The 23,589-nt window shown below is 32.4% G+C and overlaps 1 protein-coding gene across 3 annotated transcripts; it reads right to left on the reverse strand.

Moving 5' to 3' along the window:
* Nucleotides 1–17,541: 17,541 nt before the first annotated feature.
* Nucleotides 17,542–23,527, reverse strand: LOC128387177 (serrate RNA effector molecule homolog). Of its 3 annotated transcripts, none has more exons than XM_053346355.1 (7): nt 23,371–23,527; nt 22,619–23,116; nt 22,362–22,526; nt 20,074–20,953; nt 19,853–19,993; nt 18,597–19,777; nt 17,542–18,464 (listed from the first exon to the last, which is right to left on the reverse strand). In XM_053346355.1, the coding sequence occupies exons 2-7, from the start codon at nt 23,095–23,097 to the stop codon at nt 18,404–18,406; spliced, it is 2,907 nt and encodes a 968-aa protein (XP_053202330.1). In that variant the 5' UTR covers nt 23,098–23,116; nt 23,371–23,527; the 3' UTR covers nt 17,542–18,403. The 3 variants fall into 3 exon arrangements, with proteins under 3 accessions (XP_053202330.1, XP_053202331.1, XP_053202329.1); XM_053346356.1 differs by having other exon boundaries at nt 17,542–18,009; nt 22,610–23,116; XM_053346354.1 differs by having other exon boundaries at nt 22,610–23,116.
* Between the last annotated feature and the right edge of the window lie 62 nt (nt 23,528–23,589).

Below are 23,589 nucleotides of genomic sequence, written 5' to 3' on the forward strand. Positions count from 1 at the left end.
CTCATCCTTTTACTTATTACTGTTCATCTTCCCATTAATAGTAACCTTCCACTCTTTCTTTCTCTCTCTCTCCCTCTAACTGTCCATTTCATCTGAATCTCATCCCTTTAACACTTTGCTTGACCAGTGAAAATATCACCAAAAAAAAGGGTATCACTAAAAGGACTTAATTTACCCTTTTTTCATCATTTTTATTCCTAACCCTCTCTTCCTCTTCCTCTTCTCCCTCCCCTTGTCTTCCTCATCTCTTCTATCAGCATCATCCCTTTGGATTTTCTTCTTCATCATCTTCTTACTTTTTCTTTCTTTTCTCACTTTCTACGAGAAAGTTACTCTCTCTCTCTCTCTCTCTCTCTCTCTCTCTCTCTCTCTCTCTCTCTCAACATTCCTTTTTATTCTGTCTCATCTCATTTCTCCTCTTTTATCCCCAAGGAGTTCAGACCTTCATCTTATTTTTTTTTCTTCTCTTTCTTTTCTCATCTTCTCATCTTCTTCATTTTCATCATCATCTTTATCTTTCTTTTTTTCTGCTTTCCTCATCAAAAATGGATAACATTTTTACTTTGATCTCAAAAGCCTGATGGACATTGATCATTACTGGTCATCATCATCATCATTCCTACTGGTCAATCCTTTTCCAGTCAAGAAGAAGAAAAAAGTTTCACTATGAGAAAACAGTATGATGAAGATGAAGAGAGTGAGAGAGAGAGAAGAAGAAAGTGAGATGAAAAAAAGCTTATTGATCTCCTGAATTTCTATCATGTTAGACTTTGAGAAACCCTTTTCCTCTTCCTTATCCAATACATTTTATCCTCTTTTATTATCATCTCCATCTCCATCTCCATCTCTCTCTCTCTCCTTCTACTTTTTGGTCACTTTCATCCTCTTTTTTTGCACACCCTTTATCATCATTATCATCATTTACCTTCATCATAATACCTTTTTTCCTCCTCGAAATCTTCACCATCCAGGGAAGATGAAGATGATGAGTAAAAACCTATTCTTAGCAAGGTCAACATCATCTGCTTACTCTATAAATCTTTCTCATCTTCATCATCTTTTTCACCATCACTGTATATTTAATCTTCGAATCAACTGAAAAGATGATGAAAAATTATCATCAATCTAATTGAAACTTTTTATACGCTCATCATGATCGATTCATATCCAGCTACTTATTAAGAGTTTATTGACGATTTTCAGATAACCATAGCGATGAACAAATCTAAAGGATAAAGAGTAAAGAGATGATTGAATGAATTGAAAAAAGTTCTGCAATGATTGGACAAAAAATGGAATATTTTTTCATCATATTTGATTTGGAATTTATTAGTTTAATCAACTCACACTGGAGAAAAGAGGAAAAATGGGTTATTGCCTAAGGGTAGATGATGAATATTGATTCATTCTGATAAGATTCACTTTCATTTGACCATCAAATAGAAATACAAATAAAGATGAGTGAGTGATGAAGATTAAGATGATAAGAAAATGAAGAAGATAGAGAAGATGATGAGAAGACCAAGAGAAAAAGTCTATTCTTTCTTATTACTTTTTCTATCAGAATGTTTCATCTTCTTCAAATCTTCCTCTCTGATGATTTTCTTTCGCCATTTTCATCCATCTCTTCATCCTCCTCCTCCTCCTCTCTCTCTCTTCGGTGTGTTTATGTGTCTCATCATCATTTCCTCCCTTTACCTCTCCCCTCACAGAATTTGGGATAAAAAAATCAATAATATCATGCGAATATATAGGAAGAAAAAACTAAGAACTCAAAGGGATGAGAAACAGAAAAAGAGAGAAGATGATAAAATAGATTATTCTGTTTTTCTTGGTAAACATCATCTTCTCACCTTATCATTCTCTCTCACTCACTCACTCTCTCTCTCTCTCTCTCTTTCTCTTTCACTGTTATTATTACTTTCACCAAGAAGATGATGAAAATGGCTTAAAGTGTTACATCCATACAGAAAATCATCTTAATCATCCTCATCTTTCATCTTAATTATTAAAGTTTCGTTGAAATCTTTTGGTATTGGATCATTGGTATGACCTTGTTTTCTCATTTTTCAAGGTCAAATTTTGAAACTCATACTTTTTCTTAAACAAACAAACAGAAAATTATCCCTCCAATTCATTTGATTCATTGTTCTGGGCGAAAGTTTTCAGGTGAAATTCATCCTCATCCAAAATTGTTATTATCTTTCATGGAGAAACTTGAATCTCATTGGTCAGTTCATTTCCATTTCCATGTTGACCATTCAGTTGATCATCATTATCCTTTTGTTACTTTGCTTTTTTACGCATCTTTTTGTCTTCTTCATCTTTCTTTCTCCTCTTCTTTCATCATTATTTTATCCTTTTCTCTTTTGTCTTTTGCCTTTACTCTTCATCCTTCTCTCTCCTAAAACTTCATCATCTTATCTCATCCTACTCTTTTTTTCTACTTCTCATCTTCATCATCCTTATCATCCACTAATCCCCACTGGATTGATCAGAAAAAAGGCTTAATTCATCTCGAACCTCCATTGCCTCTTATATTTGATATCCTCTTTTTCATCATCATCATCATCTTCCATTCTTTCATTATCTCTTCTTTATTTTTTGCCTCTTCATTTCATCTTTTTCTTCATCATTTATCCCACAGCAATCATCTGACTCCATTCCCTCTCTCAAATATACACGAGTTCTCTCTCTCTCTCTCTCTTTACCTTTTACTTTCTCATCCACTTTATATGAGTACATGATTTTTTTTCTCTCTCTTTGCATTATCCATCTTCATCCTCATCTTCATTTTCATGTTCATTGTTATTATCCCTTTAGGTCAGTAAACTATGCTTCTGTTACTTACTCTTGTTGTTATTGCTTCTGTTGAGTGAATTTGATTTCATTTTGTGTTGACCATGAAAAAAAAGAGAAAGGGTAAAAAAGGAGAGGAAACAGAGATGGAGAGAGACAAGGAAAAAACTATCATCCATTTTGCCCACTCTCTCTCTCTCACTCACTCTCCTCTGTCCACTTTCCCCCAATTTCTGTTTCTCCTTCTCTCTTCTTCTCCTCTTCTTTTTATCATAAGCTTAACCCTTCAAATCACACGCATCTCTACCATCTTTTTATCCTCATCTTTACTCTTTGTCTGTCCATCTTTCTCTCTATCTCTCCCTCGCTCACTTCTCTTCCCCTTTCATCTTTATCAGTTCTCACTTATCCTCATTCAATAAACTTATACATTCTCATCATCTTCTGTCATCCACTCTAATAAGATAACAAGAAGTCCAGCAAGCTTTTACACCAGGAACAAAAAAAGATGAAGAAGATGAAAGAGAGAGGGAGAGAGACTAAATAACTGGAAAGAGGGAGTTAAAAGGATAGAAAGAGAGAGAGAGAGAGAAAGAGAGAGAGAGAGAGAGAGAGAGAGAGTATCAGAATGAGAAAATCTCATTATCAAGGAAAAAAATAAGTGACAATTTTTATTCCAATAAAAAAGATACCGTTATGATGATAAAGTTTTACCAGTTATTTTACAATAAAAAAACGCGAATAAAAAAATAATGACAATGTCAGATTCTCATCAATGGTCAAGGGTCATCTTTCCCTCTTTTTATCATCTCTCAATCCTTTTTCTTTCATTTATTATTATTAATATATTATTATTATTTATTATTATTACTCAGCATCCATTTAGATTCAATCTTGATCATCTTTATCATCCCTTGCCACTTTTATCTTCATCCTTTGGACACACACACACACTCAGTGTCCACACTTTCATATTCAAAATCCTTTCTCTCTCTATCTACAACCTAAAACCCTCCATAACAACCACCCACCCTCCTCCTCCTCCTCCTCCTTCAATATTCACATTTATATTCATTTCAAGATGACCAACATTATCCTTTAAACAGCCTCACCCAAATAAATCAAAATCTCATTTCTTCACATTCTCTGTCAAAAAGATGAGGATGAAAAAAATGGTTAATCTTCATGAAGATAATAAAAAGTGACCAATGGCTTAAGGATCAATACTTCGAGCATCTTTTCCTTTTCTCTCTCTCTCTCTCTCTCTCTGGTGATTGTTTTCCAAAAGTCCGTTGTATTGAAAAGGGTTAGTGGTCACTGACACACTTATAAATCATAAAAACTTTTTGATAATATTACCATAGTAGTGACCATTGTATTCCAATGTTAATAATAATAATCCGTATGCACAAAAGAGGCAAAAAATAATCACCATCAATTGGGAACCTTTGATATAATGGTCAACGGGACAATAACCGATATGGCAAAAAAAAAGCAGAAAAACAATTAAGTTTAACAGTTTGAATTTAATTTCTTTCTCTCTATAATATGTCAATCTAATTGATTACCATCAAATTAATTATCAAGAAAATTCATCCAACCATTAATCAATCATAATCTATGTTTCCAATTTCATTTCTATTACCTGTAAATATCCCCTTCATATACCAAAAACTGGAGACAAACTAATTAATATTCATTGTGATTATCAAATCACCAGAGAGATTACAACTTTAAGATGATAATATAATAACAATCAATTTTACAATGGAAATCAAGTCAAAAAAATCAATAAAAGTTATTGAAAAGTTTTTCCTTTTAAAAGATTAAAACAAATTTATTGATTATCCTCAATACTAATCAGAGGGATTAATCATCTTATTGTTAATCGTGTTGCTAATATTTGACAAGATTCAATGGTCCATCGATATCATCAAATATCCAATATGTTGGTGTGAGAATGAATTTTTTTCATTCTCGGACTATTAATATAGTGACCAATAGATTGACAACATTTTTTGTTCATCCGAGTGACCAGAAAGTAATGATGATCAAGATGATGGTGATGATGATTGAATTGAATATGATGGAGAGAGAGAGAGAGAGAGAGAGAGAAAGTAAACAAAAAGTAATCATCATCATCTTCATCTATGCTTCATGTTAACTCTTTCATCTTCCTCATCAACTTTTTCTTGTATTTATCCTTCATCCTTTTTCGGGTAAATTGAGATTCACTTTTGTATTATCATTATATTATTATTGATTATTATGATTATTATGGGATGAAGAGCAAAAAGTAATGTTCCTTAATTTAATTATGTTAAATGTTGATGGTTTTTCATTAAGTTTCTCTGGGTGTTGGACAATGTTACTTTTGTTAAGGTGAAATTTGTGTGTGTTTATTTGATGATGATGATAATATGATCATCTTTATGATTAAGATGCTTATGGATAATGATAAATGAAGATGATGAAGATGTAAAACAATCCTAGAAATGTAATAATAATAAAGATGATGATGAATATACATCATCATTATGAAGAGAAGGAATAATTTACCTGTCATGAGGAAAAATTCAGAATTATTATCAGAATAAAGAAAGAAAAAAAGTTTTCTCCATGATAAGTTATCGATTTTTTTATCAATTCTTTGGAATTGAAAACAAAAAAAAGTTCTTTGATATTTTTTTCTCGTTTTTTTTGTATCAGCTGATCATTTGGAACTTATTAAAGAACCGTTATGATTAGTTGATTGTTTCAAAATTCGTAAGTGAATTAGTTTTGAAATTAGATCATTAAACTGTAGTTAATTGACTAATCATACGCAACCATTTGATGATATGTTGTAATCGTAATGATTTATTGAGCAATCAAATTGAGCTGTAAATTGTTCCGGTTGTTTAATTGTGTAATTATTAGTATAAACCTTTGATTTAATCCAATTTAATTTGATTGTCACATTTAATCAGATTTTTTCTCCTTCTCTTTTCTCAATCTATTAATATGTATTATCCAATATTGAGTGTTTATGACAAAGTGAAAGGTAATTAATTTAAACTCCATCATGATATTGCTAATATTAAATAAGTAGAAATTAAATCAATAGGTAAGAAGACAGGTTATCAATTAAAAACGTTGATTAAAGTGATAATCTAATATTATTAACGAGAAGATTAAGAAAAGTTTTCTTTCTTGAAAAGTTTCCCTGACACTCTGAACATGATGAAGATTATTTTTTTCACCATTGAATCAATTGATCATCACCATGAATCGTCATGAAGACAAACAAGCAAACAAAAAAAGGTGATGATAGTAAATATCATAGGATTGAAATTGATTAGATGATGAATAAGGATGTCGATGATGATGATGATGATGAGGAAAAGGATGAGGATGAAAAAAAAGTCAGATCTTCCAATATGATTAGATCCAGAATTTATTTTGGTTGATTGATTTTTACATTTTCATCTTGATCCCAAATTACTCAATCATCTTTAATCAGTGTGACAATTGTCTGAGTTTTGATATTACAATTAAAGCGAAAAGGTTTGTTATAGTGTTATCATTATGAGAGTCACTTTTTGGTTGATCAGTTGATGATGTGGAGGAGGATGGACAAAAAAAGGATGAGGATGATGATTAGACAAGAAAAAGGATGAAACTGACCAGAAGACAATAACAAGAGTCCTCTTTATATTTATTAATAAAATGTAAATCAAGTGAATCTTTTATTATTATTTTGCTTCTTCAACCAAAAGTCACTATTAGTTTTTTGTTTGTTTGTTTGTATTCAACAAAAACTGACATCTTTTTGCTTCAAACAATATCAATTCCTGGTCAGCTTCTTACTGACCATCATTATGATGATTCTCATGATTATCATCATCTCTTATTTACCCTTTATTATCATTATTATTATTATTCCTTTAACGGTAATTACTTGAATATGTGTTTTTTTCTTCTCCATCTCATCTTCCTTTGATTTCATAATGGTCATCGAATCATCATCATCATATTTTTATGCAAATGATGAAGATGATATAAGATAAAGAGAGAGAAAGAGAGAGTGAGAGTGAGAGAGTATTATGGAAAATTGTCAGCAAGAATGTTGATCAAAAGTCAATTAGATGATAGATAATATCATGTTTCTTATATTGGAAGAACGAGAGAGAGAGAGAGAGAGAGAGAGAGAGAAATGTCATTCTTGGATGTAGTTAAGGTGGAAGAATAAAATGGAAGATAATGATGATAAAAATGATAATATATATAGATGAAGAGATAGAGAATAGAGATGAGAAGATGAAGATGAAGATGAAGATGGAGATGGGGAGAGAAAAGGAGGACAAAAGGACAAGATGCATATAATAATCATCTTATTGGTTCAATGGTAATGATGATAATAGAAGACGATAAGGGTGATGATTGGGTGTTATAACTGATGCAGGCACAAAGCATTAGCATCCTCATCTTTTACCTGGTATAAAATTTTATATAGGACCCAAGGATCCGCATCTTTTTTATATATAAATATAATGCTCAGACTCCCTTTTATTATATTCCTAGGATTTTATCTCATGGGCAATATATATATATATTTGGTGATGATAGAGAATTGGAAGATGATAAAGATGAAAAGAATAGCAAAAACTAAGAGAAAACGAAAGGGAGAGAGAAAAGATTTCCCTTTTTTCTTCTTCTAAGAAGATGGTTGTTATTAAAGAAAATAAAAGGATAACATAGACTTTTCCCACTCCCACTCTTTCTCCCTCTCACTCACTCATTCATTCACTTTCTCTCTCCTTCTAATCAAGAAAACAATCGGACTTCATTTTGAGCGAGCCATTGGTCAGTTGCAATTCTCATTGAGTTTCCCATAGGAGTTTCAGCTGGAATAAAGCTTTTTGAGTAAAAGATGAAGATGAAAATGATAATGGTGATGAACAAAAAAATCATATTATATAAGTGTATTTGTGTGTATGTGTGGATAAATATAGAAAGATGTTATTGCTAGAATGATAAATATTACAAAGGTAAAGAAGTGAAAGATGAAAAGTGAAAAAAAAGGATGCGGATGATGAAAAAAAGGGTAAAATTGCTGATGTAATAAAAGTTTTTCCTCTTTCTTTTCATCTTTTATCCTTTTATCAACACACCAAAATGAAACATTGCAACAACATCAACAACAACTATAACAGTAAGAGTAACAGTAACAAGCATTAAAATATCACATAAGACAAACAGACACGCATATACAATGGTTACAACCAATAATCACAAAAGTAAATCAATAGTCACACATGACAGAGGGAGGAGGAAGATGAAGGGAGGAAAAGAGTGAGAGAGAGAGAGAGAGAGAGTGAAAGAGAAAGCAAGATATGGAAAGTAAGTATGCAAGGAGGATAAAAATAGTAACTTTTGCACGAGCTGATGAGAGAGAGAGAGAATGAGGGAGAAAAAAGGGAGAGTGGACAACGTCCAGTGGCACAAGGCACGAGCTGCTTTTGACCTTTGGAAAAGGTTGTGAGTGAAAGGATTGTGTTGCTATATATATACATGTGGCAGTGTGTCTGTTTGTGCTCTGTCTAACTGACCAAGGGTCAAGCGTGCAAAAGGGGGAAAGTTAAAGGGTAACCAAGCAAAGGAAGAAAAATGCTTAGGTGAAAGAGAAAGAGAGAGAGAGAGAGAGAGGAAGCGGAAAAGAAGAGAAAACAGAGGATAACGATGATGGATAAGAAGATAGAGAAGAAAAGGTGAACGTATGGTCATCAAGCGGTCGAAAGTAAATTATGGTCACAATTGACAGAAGATAAAGAATAAGAAGAGAAAGAAAGTTAGAAGATGAATAAGAAAAAAGTGAAAGAGGTAAAAAAAGAGAGAAAATTGAAAGAAGAAAAAACAGTTTTCTTTTTTTTCGATGACCATCATTTCACTTTTTTGCTTCAATGTCTTTTTTTGTCGTTACTTTTCATCTTCTTCCTCCTCCTCTTTCTTATGCTGAACTTATGTCTTTCTCTCTCTCTCTCCACCCTCTCATCTTTTCTGCTTCTTACTATTTTCATCCTCATCCTCATCATCATCATCTCTCTCTCTCTCTCTCTTTCCTTTTGTAGCCCTTTTTTTAGCCCTTTTAAAAGTTTCTATTTTTTTCTCTTCCCAAAGGAAATCAGCTTAGAAATCTGGTCATCGCATTCTTGTTGTTGACGATTTACCGGAGAACAAAAAAAGAGTTTCTTTCTTTTCTTTCCTTCATCTTCCTTTCATCTTCCATGTGTTTTTATTCACTTGGAGTGAAAACTTACCATAAACCGATAGAATAATGATAACTTTTAATGATCATGATTCGCTTCAAGAGAAAGGCGATTATTCATTGAGAAAAACTTTTCCTTCAATTCTGCAAAACAACATATTATTAACTTCAATTTAAATCGAACACAAAAAAGTGACCTGATAATCGACTAAACTTTTTCTATCCTCGACTTTTGATGAATCGTCTAGAAATTAATCAACTGATTATCTCCTCTTATTGTTGCTAATGTATAACCGATTAATTGAATATATAAATATAACAATAAGAGTTAAATTGTCATTATCAAGATGACCAATATAATGAATGGATAACAATGAATTGGTCAAAAAGAGTGACCAATATATTTAATTTTAACGTCGAAAATATAATAGAAGTGAAAAAGAGATGCGATTTGATATTGAAAATCATATGGGAACAAGGAGGTAACCTGAATGTATTAATAAAAAGAGTTGATGACCAGTGTGTTCCAATGACCGAGAGAGAGAGAGAGATGATAAAATATGATATAAAGAAGATATATAAATATATCTCTGTGAATATAAATGATTATTATTTTCTTGATAAATATGTTATATTCATAGATGATGATGATGATGATAACGGGAATGAACGAGTTGGGAAGAAGAAAAAAATTTCTCTCAACCAAATTGACCTATTATTATTAACCATTGGTCAAGATAAATATATATGCATATGATATGATTATCATAATGATGACCATTATCATCTTTATCATATTATATTAACCATCATTATAATTATTTTCATTATAAATCAACATTAGTGTAGCAAAGATAACAATACTAAGAGAGAGAGAGAGAGAGAGAGAGAGAGAGAGAGAGAGAGAGTAATATGTATACATGGAAAAAGCAGAAAAAAAGTCATTGGATGAGAGAAAAAATCATAAATTTTATCATCATAATCATCTTCATCTTCATCTTCATCTTCATCTTCATTCTCATCATGATACATTTATTGCATAATATTATGATGAGAGAGTAAAAAAGTAAACTTTGCAATTATTGTGTTTGTTTTTTTGCTTGTATCAGTTTTTTCTTGTTTATTTTTCTTAAAAATTGCATCAATTCTTCATGTTAGAACTTTTTTTCGTTTCTTTTTTTCACCAAAATTTTTCGTTTTCCTGGCAAAGTTTCACTTCCTTCAAAACCCTGGGGTCGGCATCTCCAATAACACATGAGAGAGACAGAGAGGAGAGAGAGAGAGTTACCACAACTAGAGGCTAATTTTAACACGCGAACAAGATGAATGCCTTTTCTCTGGTTCCTCCATCTTTTTAACAACAACAGAAAAAAATAGTAACCTTTTTGCAAAATGCCATCATCACCCCGACTCTATATTGACCTCTATCGACTGGGTCTCGTTTGTCAGTCTGTTTTTACTGCAAAGGGGCAGAGAAATACACAGTTGATCTCTGATCTCTGTTATTGACCTGTGTGACCTGTATAAATGCTATTTGTGTATCTCTTTCTCTCTCTCTCTCTCTCCCCTCACTCTTTCCTTCACCATATTTCTTGGTTTTCTTTCTTCATCCTTTGAGCTTTTTTCTTCATCTTCTTCTTGCTTGTTGTGTATTGATACATGAGCATATGGGGTGGGGAGGGTGGACACAAACAACAGTTACACAAAAAAAAGTTAATTTTAACATCAACAAAATGATCATAATTCTTTTAATTGTGTAGTTAACTTTCACAATTTACTCTTTCTCTTTTACTCACTCTCTCTCTCTACCTCCCTCTCTCACTCGTTCGGAGCTCATTGTGCTCAAAAGAGATGATGGAAAGATGGAAGTGAGCCAGCAATTGACAAAGAATATGAAGAAAAAGTAATGCAAGGATGACGGTGATAAAGATGAAGAAAAGGATGGAGAGAGAGAGAGAGAGAGAGTGAGTGAGAGAGACCATAGCGTCTCAGGTTTGTCTCTTCAGAGGTAATACAAATAAAGTTGCGTTATGTGTTTACGCTGAAAAGAAAATGCGAAAAGAAAAAAAGTTTTCACATTCTATTTTCTTTTAAATGTTTTTTTATTACTTTCCAATGATAATATTTGAATGGTCAGTCAAAGAGAAATAAAGAGAGAGAGAGAGAGAGAGAGATGGACACATTAAGAACACTTATTGAACAATGACCAAAGGTAAACTATTGTCCATTGTCCATGTCACGCTTTTTTTATATTCTTTTCACTCCCACCATGTGATATAATCGCCATCATCACAATAAACGATCAAGATGCTGATGGAATGCAATTTATTATCTGGGTTAATTAATGGATAGAATTTTTTTCTTCCTCATCTTCTTTTCATGTCTGCTTTTATCTTCATCCTTTTTTTTTCTTACACATTGGAAGATGATGATGATGATAAGGATGAGGATAAAATTTAAATAAAGAGATAAAAATGAAAAATATTTCAGAGAAACAAAAAACTAACGGTAACGTAATTATCTTTATGATGACAGTTATCAATTACAGTCAAGTTAAAGGTTATCATTAGGAGAGGAAGAGGTTTAAAAAGATAACAGATGATGATCAATTACCATCATCATCATCCTCTTCATCACCATAATCTTAATCATCCTTATAATCATGATAATCTATTATGAAGAGATGACCATTTGATACTAAAAAGAGGAGAAACTTTAATTTTTTCAAATTACCCAATATTATCCAATGGTAAGAGATTAACATTAATAAACTCATAACTTTTTATTAGCCTCTTATGCTGTTCAATCATCACCATCATCATAATACAATTTGTAACTTAAAATCATTGGTCATCCAAGGTTATTATCAATTCTGTTTCCGGTTAAATGTAGTGAAAATTGGGTGAAAAAAACTGAGGAGAGAGAGAGAGAGAGAAACAATAAAGTGAGGAGAGAAAGTAACTGTTTATCATCATTCTTCATCATCTTTTACTCTTCTTCTTTACTGATCCACCGAGAGAGTAAATGAGAGAGAAAGAGAGAGAGAGAGAGTGAGAGAGATGCCAAAGAGGGTTGAAGATATTATCTATTGGATAATGAAGGTCCTGTCAAAATACAGTGACGAAGATGAAGAGGATGGAGAAGATGAAGAGAGAGAGAGAAAAATGAATGATGAAAAAGATGTAGACAGAGAAGAAGATGAAGATGAAGAAAGGGAAGAAAGTAAAAGGTATAAACAAGAAAAACAACTTTTACCTGATTTTCAAAGTTCTCTATGTATTTATATTTGTCTCTCTACTTAAATACAGGGTAGACTACATGTGTTCATGTGAGGAGGAGGATGAGGAGGAGGTGGGATGTCAGATGAAGATGATTATGATGGTCAAGAAACAAACAGAGCGAATCCCATCAATCAGGTAACAGTTTCTTACCTTTATATTAATATTTTTAAAGAGAAACATTTTTTTTTTCTTCAAGAAAAAAAAGGTAAGGGTTAATTACAGAAAACAAGACAGAAAATGAGAGAGAGAGAGAGAGTGAGAGAGAAAAAAACTATTATTATCAAAGGTGTATCACATTTTGTTGTTCGTTGTTGCTGTTGTTGTACCTTTGCAATTGACATGAAAGAGAGACTGACCAGTTCGATAATAGAATTAGAACTTTTTTTTTCTTCTTTTTTCTCTTTATATTCCTTTTTTATTCTCAATTCTTTTGATACCGTTTTTACAGTTCTATGTTAATAGATTACGTTATCAGCTGTGTTTACAAGTTGAAAGCTACTGAAAGCGTTTATAACACACAAATGTGTCGATTTTTACTATATACGTACGTGAATAAATGTCGATTGTGGGTCTAGATTTTCAAAAGTGTGGACAAACTGATGTCTGTTGTCTGAGAAAAAAGAAAGAGTTTAGAAAAATGAAAAGAGTGGGGTAATGGGGAGGTGGAGAGAGAGAGAGAGAGAGAGAGAGACCCACTGGTGGGCCAGCCGTGTGCCCATTGGCCTTGTGTCTGCGTTTATCATCATCATCGTTTATGAGCCTTTACTATTGATAATTTTACTGCTGTTGCTTTTTACTTTACTTGTTGTTCTTGTTGTTGATATGTTTCATGGCTTCTGTTGTTGTTGTTGTTGTTGTTGTTGAGCCTGGTTAAGAAAATTGTAAAGAGACTGATGGTCAGTGATGGTCAACGATGGTAAAGTACTTGTAAATCTTATATCTAAATAGATGAAAATAAAAAAATGCAAATGTTAAAAGTGTCCAAAGGGATAAAAAGATAAGTGAGAGAAAAAAATCTCTCTCTCTCTCTTTCCATTTCTTAATCTTTCTTTTCTTATATATTCTCTTTTTTTAAGACTCCCTCCCTCATCCTCCTCCTTCTCATCATCACAATCACCATAATCATAATCATCATCATCATCATCATCATCTATTTTTTGGCTTATACTGTGTCCATTTACAGACACTGGACACAAAAGGTTAGCTCTTTTAGCTGGACAAACCTGAACAGGTAAACAAAAAGCAAGCCCATCATCCTAATCGGACACGGAGCCATCATTATGAGGTCACCAATCGGTAACTAAAAACAGATAACAAATGATAATCCGATGAGGAGGAAAATAATAATAATAATAATGCTCTTAATCAACTTGGGATTAAGGAAAACAATTAACCAACAAAAGCAAGAAAAAAAAATACTATGTATTTATATTATCATAATAATAATCAAGTTTGTTGATGATTGATGATTTATCTGGTATAAGGTGTCAGTTGAAAAATCAACCCTTTATTATTAATTGTTAACGATTGTTACGTTGAACATATTTGATTGTTACAGTTAATAACATTATTAAAAGGGTTGATTGTGATATTCAAGTGTATTGTTTACCCGGAATATGTAAAAAAAAGGAGTAAAAATGAATCCATCAAACTGGACAATACCCTTAATGGTCAAAAGGTCGAGGTGTAATAATATATAAGTGCTAATGTAATGGTATCAATATCAATGGTTAACAGTTTGATAAATGATTGATCAACTTTTCTTAGCATTTTTTTATCATCATTATCATCATCATCCCACCTCCAACCTCCGCCTTTCCTTTTTTTTACCCATCAAGTTACATTTGTATACATAATCATCATCATAATCATCATCATTATCATCATCAATTCAATCAAAATCTCCCCTTCGATATCATTAATATGGTAACTGTATCAATAGGAAGTGTAACTGTTGATTACTTTTTTATATGTTGATTACAATTTAGATTTTGACTCTCAAGTGATTAACAATCTTGTTATTATTGTAAATATCACAACACTTCATTGATGATGAAAATTGATGATGATGATGATGATAAAAAAAGGGTTTCTCTTTACAAAATGATCCAAACAAAATCGATAACAGAAAGAAGGGGAAAAAAGTTCTAATCGAAAGATCGAAAAACTTTTTTTTCCCAATTACAACTTTTTTGTTCCACGACAAAGTTTTATTTTCCTTATTTTCTAATTATCTTGACAATTACAATTGTAATAAACTAATTGTTGATCAATTATTGAGTCAATTCATTTGATGATTTTTCGTTTCTTTTCCTGATTGATTGGGATAATTTTTTTCCTCTCCTTCATTTTTATATTAATATCATTCTGATAAAAGTTAAACATTGATTAGTTGATAATGATAATTATCCGATGATATATAAATTATATTAATGTTTAGTTACTGATAATGATAAAAATGTAACTGACCACTGGACAATCAATGTAATACATTGATTTATGGTGAGAAAACACTGATAATGATTTAAATGGTAACTGTTCAAATGTAAACATTGATTTTTTCATTCATTTCATTTGATTAAATTTACTTTGAGCAAATGTACAATTGTAATAATCAATTTGTTGTTTTCAATGAGATTCACAAGTAAAAATTTTCACACTTCCTGAAACCATTAGTGAGTCTCCACCCTGAGTACTATCACTCCCACCCTAAGTGTACCGTCCAGTCTGATGGTCAATGTATGTATATGTTTAAAAATACAGTAAATGTTTGTATTTGTTTGACTGACCGTTCATTAGAAAGTGCTATTATTGCTTAACTGACCAAGGACAAGGTCAAGTTAATAGGAAATTTATGCAAAAGATTAAAAATAATGAGAGAGAACAATTTTTTTGCTCTTCTTTAGATGGACATCGAGGTGTGGGAGGAGAGAGAGAGAGAGAGAGAGAGAGAGAGAGAGTGGTCAACAATTGGACAGATTTTTTTCTTATAATGGTGATGATTATGACAACACAACAACTGAATTAAATAAACACACAGAAAGTGTGAATTTGTAGTTGTGGGTGCGAGTGAGTGTGGGGTGGGGTTGATACTTTCTCCCTCTCTTGTCAATAAATAAATCATTGGTCAGTAATAATTGTTAATAACAATAAATAAATCTAATGAATAAGGAACAAAAAATAATAATAATAATCATAATAATCATTTGAATGGTCAAGGCAAAAAAAAATAGGAAAAAAGGAAACAAAATTTATCTTCAAATGGCTAATTTAAAAAGTTTCAGCGAGAGGACAGTTGTCCAGTACTGATACTGACCATTAGATTAAGATCATGAAACAAACGGTACTTTTCAATTATGACAAAATTTACCTCCTCCCACATATTACCTACAATCATTTTCACCTCTCATTGACAATTTACTTCATCATAATATATTATTATGCATCTTTGTTAATAATTTATCATCATTTCAATGGTCAGTATTTTCTGTGCTTTCATTGACCATCACTCCCGATATTTAATAACAATGATAATCTTTGCCTCCCACACTTTTCATTGTCATCAATTGTCCTCATCATCTTTCGTCCTAACGTTATGTAATCGGAGGTAATAGTTGAACGTTTGAGAGGACGGAGGAAGAGGAAGTGACCACATGAGAAAGAGAGAGAGAGAGAGAGAGAGAAACAAAATCGAATTTGTTTTTTTCTTTTTTACAGTTATCCCAATTTTCCACTCCCAATGTCACCTTTATCTCACACCTTTCTTTTTTTCTATTCTCTTCTTCTTATTTCCCTTTCATCTTCATCAAGATCATCTTCCTTGTTTCCCTTTTTTTACTTCCCTTGTATTGGTCATCCTCATCTTTGTTGATGTCCTGTTGTGATTGACGCGTGGATATAAAGTTAACTTGGACTTTGAATATAAATGACAATAAACTATAATAATAATGATTAAGGATAAAAAAAAGTGAGACCATGAAAAGAGAGAGAGAAAGAAAGAAAGATAAAGTCCGGTAAAGGTCATCGTGAGATTAAGTGACCACTAATTATGTCCATTGACCATTTTACGTCCACTGGACATTATTATGTCTTCATCAACTAATGTTGTTGTTGTTGTTGATCAATTGAAATGAAAAAAAGTAAAATTTAATCATCACCTCCCTCACTCCTCCTACAATTTAATACTTGATGATACAGTTAAGTTGACCAGTGATTATGATTAATAACAATGTTGTAATCTCATGTATTTGATACACAATTAACACACCTCGACATTTTTACATGAAATCAAGACGGAAGAGGGAGGAGAGAGAGAGAGAGAGATGAAGATGAAGATGAAGATAAAGATACAAAAAAAATAGGAGGAGTTGATAATGTAAATAAGCACAAGAAAACAACAATGGAAACATTTTTTACAGTTACTTTTACGCATCATCATGTTATCAATTTTAATTGGTAACAATTAACTGTATCGTTAATATGATAACTACTGTCACCTCCTCAATCTTGCCAAGGGTTATCCCCATCAGCCTCTCCTCTTTGTTTCACTCACCCCACCAGAAACAAATTAATCTTAATCCAACAACAATTTGTGAGTTAAATTATTTAACCCTCATCAACAACATGGAAATAGTTAATTACAATTAATCAAGTAACCAAGAATGTGCAAATCATTTAATTCTGATTGCAGGCACAAAAATGAATTGAATGTTATTCAACAACAACAACAAAAAATGGCTCAAAAAATTAACTTCAAGTTACAACAAAAAAAAAGCTTAGCTGGTTAGTTTTGATTAGTTAAAATTAGATTGTTAGTTGTTGAGTGTTGGAAAGTTAATTTAGTTACAATGGTTTTAAATTAAAAATATTTTTCTCCTCGTTTTCATGTTGATTCAAATGTAAGGATTAAATTACAATTAAGTTTCCTCTCACGATTAACAGAGGTGGTAGATGATCAAATTGGAGAAATCTAATTGTCATCTAATTGTTGAATATCTACTTGGATTACGCCTCACAATTGTGAGAGTTAATTGACTTGGAAGAGAGAGAAAAATTAATCACAATTACAGTTGTAATTAGTGATTTTTACTTTCAATTTCTCATCTTTATAAGTTGATAAAGTTAATTGTGAAAAGAAAAAGTTAATCTTATTACAATTAAAGATGATTATTTGACAATTGATTCAACATGATTCAGGATGTTCAAGTTTCATCATTAGCTGTATATATGTTATTTTATTATAATAATTCATTCAAGTGACAATTCAATGATATAGTAATTCATCCTTATCTTCATCATTATCTTCATTATCTTCATCAGTATCAATATCAGCGATAATCAACAGCGATTGAATTGGAACATGAATCGAGGATGGAAAAAGAGCAGAAACCGGATCTTCTCTGTGGATTTGATTATTATTATTATTATCATTATCAATATGATGAACCAATCATATATTTTATGGTGAATAAACAGGAAAATTGAAAGAGAAAAGCAAATAGGAAGATGGATTGAGAGAGGAAGAGAGAGAAAAAAAAGAGAGAAGTTCTCAGATGAAGAGGGCACAAAATATTTGATGAAAGATTGTAAATGAATTTTTGATGATTTAAATTTGTGGTTGGTTCGTCTTCCTATCAGTCGTCATCAGGAGCATCGAGATCTCTATAATTTCTTGTCTTTATTCTGAAACATTAACATCGTCAATAAAATGTCAATATTAATGTATTGTTGTTAAATTTTGTGTTAATCAAAATCGATACAAGACAACAATCATTTCTTTTTTCGAAAGTCATTAACTGGTAATATTAATACTAAATAGTGAACGAGATCTCAATCGAATCTGAAAACAACTGATAGCTCCGGTTTTCAATGTCAAAATACAAGTTGATTTCCTTTTTGTAATAATAATCTTTTCTTTGTGTGGGACCAAGGGAGAGAGAATGAGAGATATTATGGTTACTCAGGTTTAGATTTAAATTTACGATCCTTTTCTTGTGATCTGGAAAGGCCTTTAAAGTATCTTGTTGCCTTGTCAATTCTCATGGATGGAAGGGAATTTATCTTGATGTCTCTTTAATTAAATCATTTCCAGGTTATCATCCAAATCTGCGTATCCAACAACAGCACGAGGATCATGTCTAAAAGTTGTTTTCAGATTAATTTAAGATCATCAATAAGCTAACCGATCATTTTAACAATAATAATAGTAAACGATTGTTTCTGTCGAATTGAAGTTAAAACTTTTTCTTTATAAAATAAAATCAACTCACCTAGCACCGTAACGATTACGGGATAATGTTGCAGCAGCGGCTGCGGCTGCTGCTGCCGCCGCGTGAGCTGCTGCTGCCTGGTGACCACCTCGAGAATAGTCCAAATTAGGAGCCATAGGCTGATAGTTTCGACTCAATGCTGTCCATGCCGCCATTGGATTGGCAAAGGGTAATGGCGATCGCAAGGGAAATCCAGGAAAACCAGGAGCTGTAGGGAAACCAGCGGGGTGAGCCCATGCATTGGCTGAAGTTGTTGGTCCATTGTGACCAATTGTCGGTGGATTATTTTTATCAGTGCCAGTCTGTGCATTCGCGGGTCTATTAGATGGATGTTCAGGTAATGCAGGTCGCTTTGGATCACTTAGATAATTGTTAAAATATTCAACTTCTTTTCTAACTTGATGAAGTCTATCTTCATGCTTGTTTAAAATGTGTTTCCGCACAAAATCAGGTCCTTTGAACTTTTTACCCGATAATGGACAAAGCCATTTATCTTTACCAATTTCTTGGGTATTATGTTGAATAAAATCTTCAACTTCTTTTTCTTCATCTTTTTTACCCAATTTAAGAGCTTCTTCTTCGGTGATAATTACTAATGGTTGAAGATAAGGTTTGATTTTTTGCTCGAATGCTTTGATGTATTCATTTATCTCTTGTGAAGTTACTTTACAAGATGGTGGTGCACCTCGAGCATGCATGATACCAATACGATTGGGCATTTCATCTTCATTTGGATAATCACTGTGATTATAATAATCAACAGAATGAACTATCCTAAGGTATAAGAGTAGACGATCTAAAACTTTAATAAGATTCTCATCTCTTTCTAATGATTGACCAGGACTTTCTTCGCCTTCCTCTTCACCCGCTTGGTCTCCTAAAAGCTCTTCCTCTTCAGCACTTGCTTCTTCAATCATGTAATCGGCAATATTTTTAAGAAGAGGATTACAGGATTGGAATCCAAATGCAACTTCTTCTTTGGTCTTTGGTTCATTTGCATCTCTCTTTTCCTGTTCATGGTCGTCCCAGACGCGTCTTTGGTGATCAAGATTAAAAACTATTTTCGCTGCGTTCCTGATGTCGGCCCGAACAACATTCTTGTGAGAAGCTATTCCATTAACAGAGCGGATTCGTCTGGTTAAATCTCGATTAACTATAGCTCCTAATTCACATTCTTTAATCTGAGGGAAAGAAAAAAGCCAATCATTAGAATTGAGAACAATTTCAACAATAAAGCAACTAAAGAATCAACTTACTTTAATACTAAGCATTTCTAAACAAATTTCTCTGATGTTACCAAGTTTCTCAAAAGTGACCCATCCTCGTCTATAAAATTTACGATCTGGTGCTGGATCAGCTATGTGGACTCGGAGAAAACCAGGATGCTTCTTACAGATCTAATAATAAAATATGAGAAAAGGAAGATTGAATGAAAAATGAGTCTAATGATAAATTTGAGAGTTAATATGAGATTTACCTCTTCAATTTCCGCCTTGGTTATGTTTGGGGCAATGTTACGTAAGAAAATTGAATCTTTAAGATGAAGAGGTCGAGGTTTAGGCTCATCGTCGTTTGGTTCATTAGCTGAGTCTTTTTTGGGCTCATCACTTTCATCCATCTTCTCTTCAGTCTCTAGGCCTGAGCCTTTAGTTTCAGGTTTCTCATCTTGTTCATTTACACTATCTTCTTCTTCGCCTTCTTCTTTTATTTGATCTTTTTCCTCAGCTAGTTCTTTACTCATAGATGCTTCACCGTCTTCACCATCTTCCATATCTTCAGATGGTTCGACTTTAATGTTTACTTTACTATCTTTAAAGTCTTCACATTCTCCAGTATTTTCATCCATATTCTTAACAGATTCGGCACTTTCAACAGGCTCTTCTTTAACTGGGACATTTTGCGAATCTTCATCTTTGATTTCCTCTTTGATTTTCGACTTCATGTCTGAATCTTCATCTTCTTTTTTGTCAATTTCTTCACCATCCTCGCCTTCTTCTCCTTCTTCACCTTCTTCGCCTTCTTCGCCTTCTTCTGGTTTTTCCTTTTTTTCTTTCTTGGGAGGAGGTTTTTCAACGTCAACTTGGAATACTTCAAGATCAGATGCCTTTGGTTTGTCATCTGAGGCATCTAACTTGGTATCCAATGCTTTAAGATCAAAATCAGTTCCGCCTTCTAACTTGATAACTGCAGCATCTAATAGACGGATAATCGAGTCAGATTTTTCGACATCAATGCTCACAGAGTCAACCAATCCCTTGTCATAAAGTTCCATGAAAACATTAAGTCTGTTTTTAAGAGCTTGGTGTGATTCTTCTTTACGTTTACCAAATTCGTCAGGATGATACTTGGACTTGAACCTGAAGAAAGCAAGGGTGAAAAATAAGACAGAAAATGAACGTAGAGAGAGAGAAAAACAAAGAAATCATTAGTAAATTGAATAGATAAAACTTGACAGCAAGATAAATACAATGAAATGGAAGCTGTAAATAAAAATGATTCATCAATTAATTGTTAGCAGTGTATTGATTTAACGCGCTAAGGCCAAAAGCTCACCTTAATTGAGTGTGTTCACACCATTTAAACGCGATGTTAATCACAAATACAAAAATAAACATTTTTTTTCCTTATTTTTCAACAATATTAAATTTTTTTTTTCATGATAGAAATATGAAAGTTTTTGGTAAATATTTGTGTTTAGATTGAGTAAAGATAAAAAATAACATCAACAGCTAATAAAATGATCAGATTTTTGTAGAGTTTAGGTGAGTTGCAAAAAATAGAATAAGTTGTTGTTGATAGATTGGGTTATTTAACATCTCAATATATTCACAATAACATAAAATATTCATTTAGATATAAAAATAAAAATAAAAATAAAAAATGACTTAGATTTGATGTTTGTTTTTGTGAATGAAGTTTGACGAGGTAGATTTTTTTTTCGGTGTGAACATAATTATAATAATTATATATAAAAAAAAGTGACGAAGATTTACCCGAAAGGCATGTAAAAGATGCCTAACTTTTTCATCTTTAGTTTCATGTATAAATTAGTAGTAGAAAATATTTGGGGAATTAAGCTCACTGGTTGAGAACATGAAGAAGGAAAAAGGGTTAAGGGAATTGGTTTTAAAACGAGGACGCGGGTAAGGAAATATAAGTAGAAAGTGAGCATTGATCATGAGACTTTCACGATTGACTTTAGTGTGGGTACATTTTGTTATAAGTACTGATGAGATTAAAAAACTTATTTGAATGGAACCAATTGAATAAAAACTCTGACAAATGGGCAAAAACACACACAACAAAAAAGTGAAAACAATTTATAAAATCACTGAGATAATTGAAAGAAAAAACTTGTCCTGGAGAGTTAATTTGACCGTTAATTAAACCGCTGTTGGTAGGAAAAGTTGTGTAAAATTAGTTCTAATGTATGTGTAATGTGCGCGTGAGATTTTTTTTTTCATCTTGTATAAATAGAGAGAGAGAGAGAAAAAGAGTAGGAGGATGAAATCAAAGAAAGGAAAGAAAGGAAAATAGCTCTTGGTGAAAAGTGAAGGATAGTACAAACTACTAGGATGTCAAATAAAAAAGAATTGACAAAAAGTAAAAAAGGAAAGAGTTGATTGATATTTTAGACGAGATATCAAACAAAATTCATCGATCAAAAAATTCTAATTCATAGGAAACAATAGAGTAAAAGGTGAGAAGACTTTTAGGTGATACTCTTGATGTAATTTAGAAATTGGGATGGATCTTGATTCTTACCATTCTTCTTCTTTGTGTGCGGTAAAAAAGGAAGCGATCTGTTGTTTCTTGAAATCTGTCTTGTAATCGTTATATTTTTTAACGGCATCCATATCATCAACGCTATCATCCTGGGTAGCAAGAAATTGTTTAAATGTCATCATAGGAGGTTGTGTAGGGCCAACGCTGTGTTCATAAGGAGTAGAGGAAGAAATTGTTAGTTGAGAAAAGAAATTTGGAATCATCTGGATCTAATGGGTGATAATTACTATACAAACCTTTGATGAGTATTGGTTGATGTGTTGGAGTTAAAAGTAGCTGCGGCAACAGCTGAATTTAAGGAATGAGGACTTATCCCAGTATCTATAGGATTCCATGTACCTCCTGAATGAGGGTATTCAAAATTATTGGAAGAAGAGTAATTACCTCTTTCATCCCAATCTGGTCGAGTATTACGAACCCTTTTCATAGGAGGACTCATGTCACTTCTATCTCCAGGGCTACCATACCGGTCCCTTCTTTGATTACCATATCTATCATTAGAATATCTACCATCACTACCACGGTTATTCATTCGATCACCAGATCTACCAGATGAATTACGTCCCCAATCACCACTGGATTCACGAGAATCAGGCCAATCTTCCCGTCCACCTCCTCTACTTGAACCAGAATATCTATCCTGATAATCACTACGTTCTCTTTTAAATTTATCTCTTACCCTACGACGATCATATTCATCATCACTGTCACCCATTTTGTGATAGAAAATTCACCTGAGAAAAAAAGAAGATACAAAAAAACCAACAACAGAGATTAACAATTAAACTTAATCCAAATTAAACAATAAAATAAACAGATTCCTTTACATTAACACTCTTTATTTACAACAGATACACAAGGCAATAAGAAAAAAGTAAAGCTATTTAAAGAGATTAGAAAAAGAAAGAGAAAAAGAAAGACCAACAACCACACCGACACAAACACACACACACAAGCAAATCCACAGACTGATAGACAAAATACTCACCTAATTGCGAACCAAAGGTAACAACCAAAGTGAACTTAGAGGTAAATCAATGAGTATTGAGTAGAAAAAATTGAAACAATTTAAGTACAATTAACAAAAAGTCATTAAGGAAAACAGAGAGAAAATGTTTTCTTACTAATCATTAGATTGGAATAGAAAAAAATGGCGGAGAAGGGACCATATTCGCATTACGCTTCTAAAAGAAGGGAAAATCTCCTA

Source organism: Panonychus citri, unplaced genomic scaffold (assembly GCF_014898815.1).
Source record: "Panonychus citri isolate SS breed McGregor unplaced genomic scaffold, ASM1489881v1 Contig00077, whole genome shotgun sequence".
NCBI classification, from domain to species: Eukaryota; Metazoa; Arthropoda; class Arachnida; order Trombidiformes; family Tetranychidae; genus Panonychus; species Panonychus citri.

Excerpts from the sequence above, each read along its gene's own strand:
- LOC128387177 (XM_053346354.1), bottom strand. The coding sequence starts at position 23,097 with ATGGGTGACAGTGATGATGAATATGATCGTCGTAGGGTAAGAGATAAA. Across the intron at positions 20,954-22,361 it reads GCACACAAAGAAGAAGAATG|GTTCAAGTCCAAGTATCATC; the intron begins GTAAGAATCAAG and ends TGCTTTCTTCAG. Across the intron at positions 18,465-18,596 it reads CGTAATCGTTACGGTGCTAG|ACATGATCCTCGTGCTGTTG; the intron begins GTGAGTTGATTT and ends AACAACTTTTAG.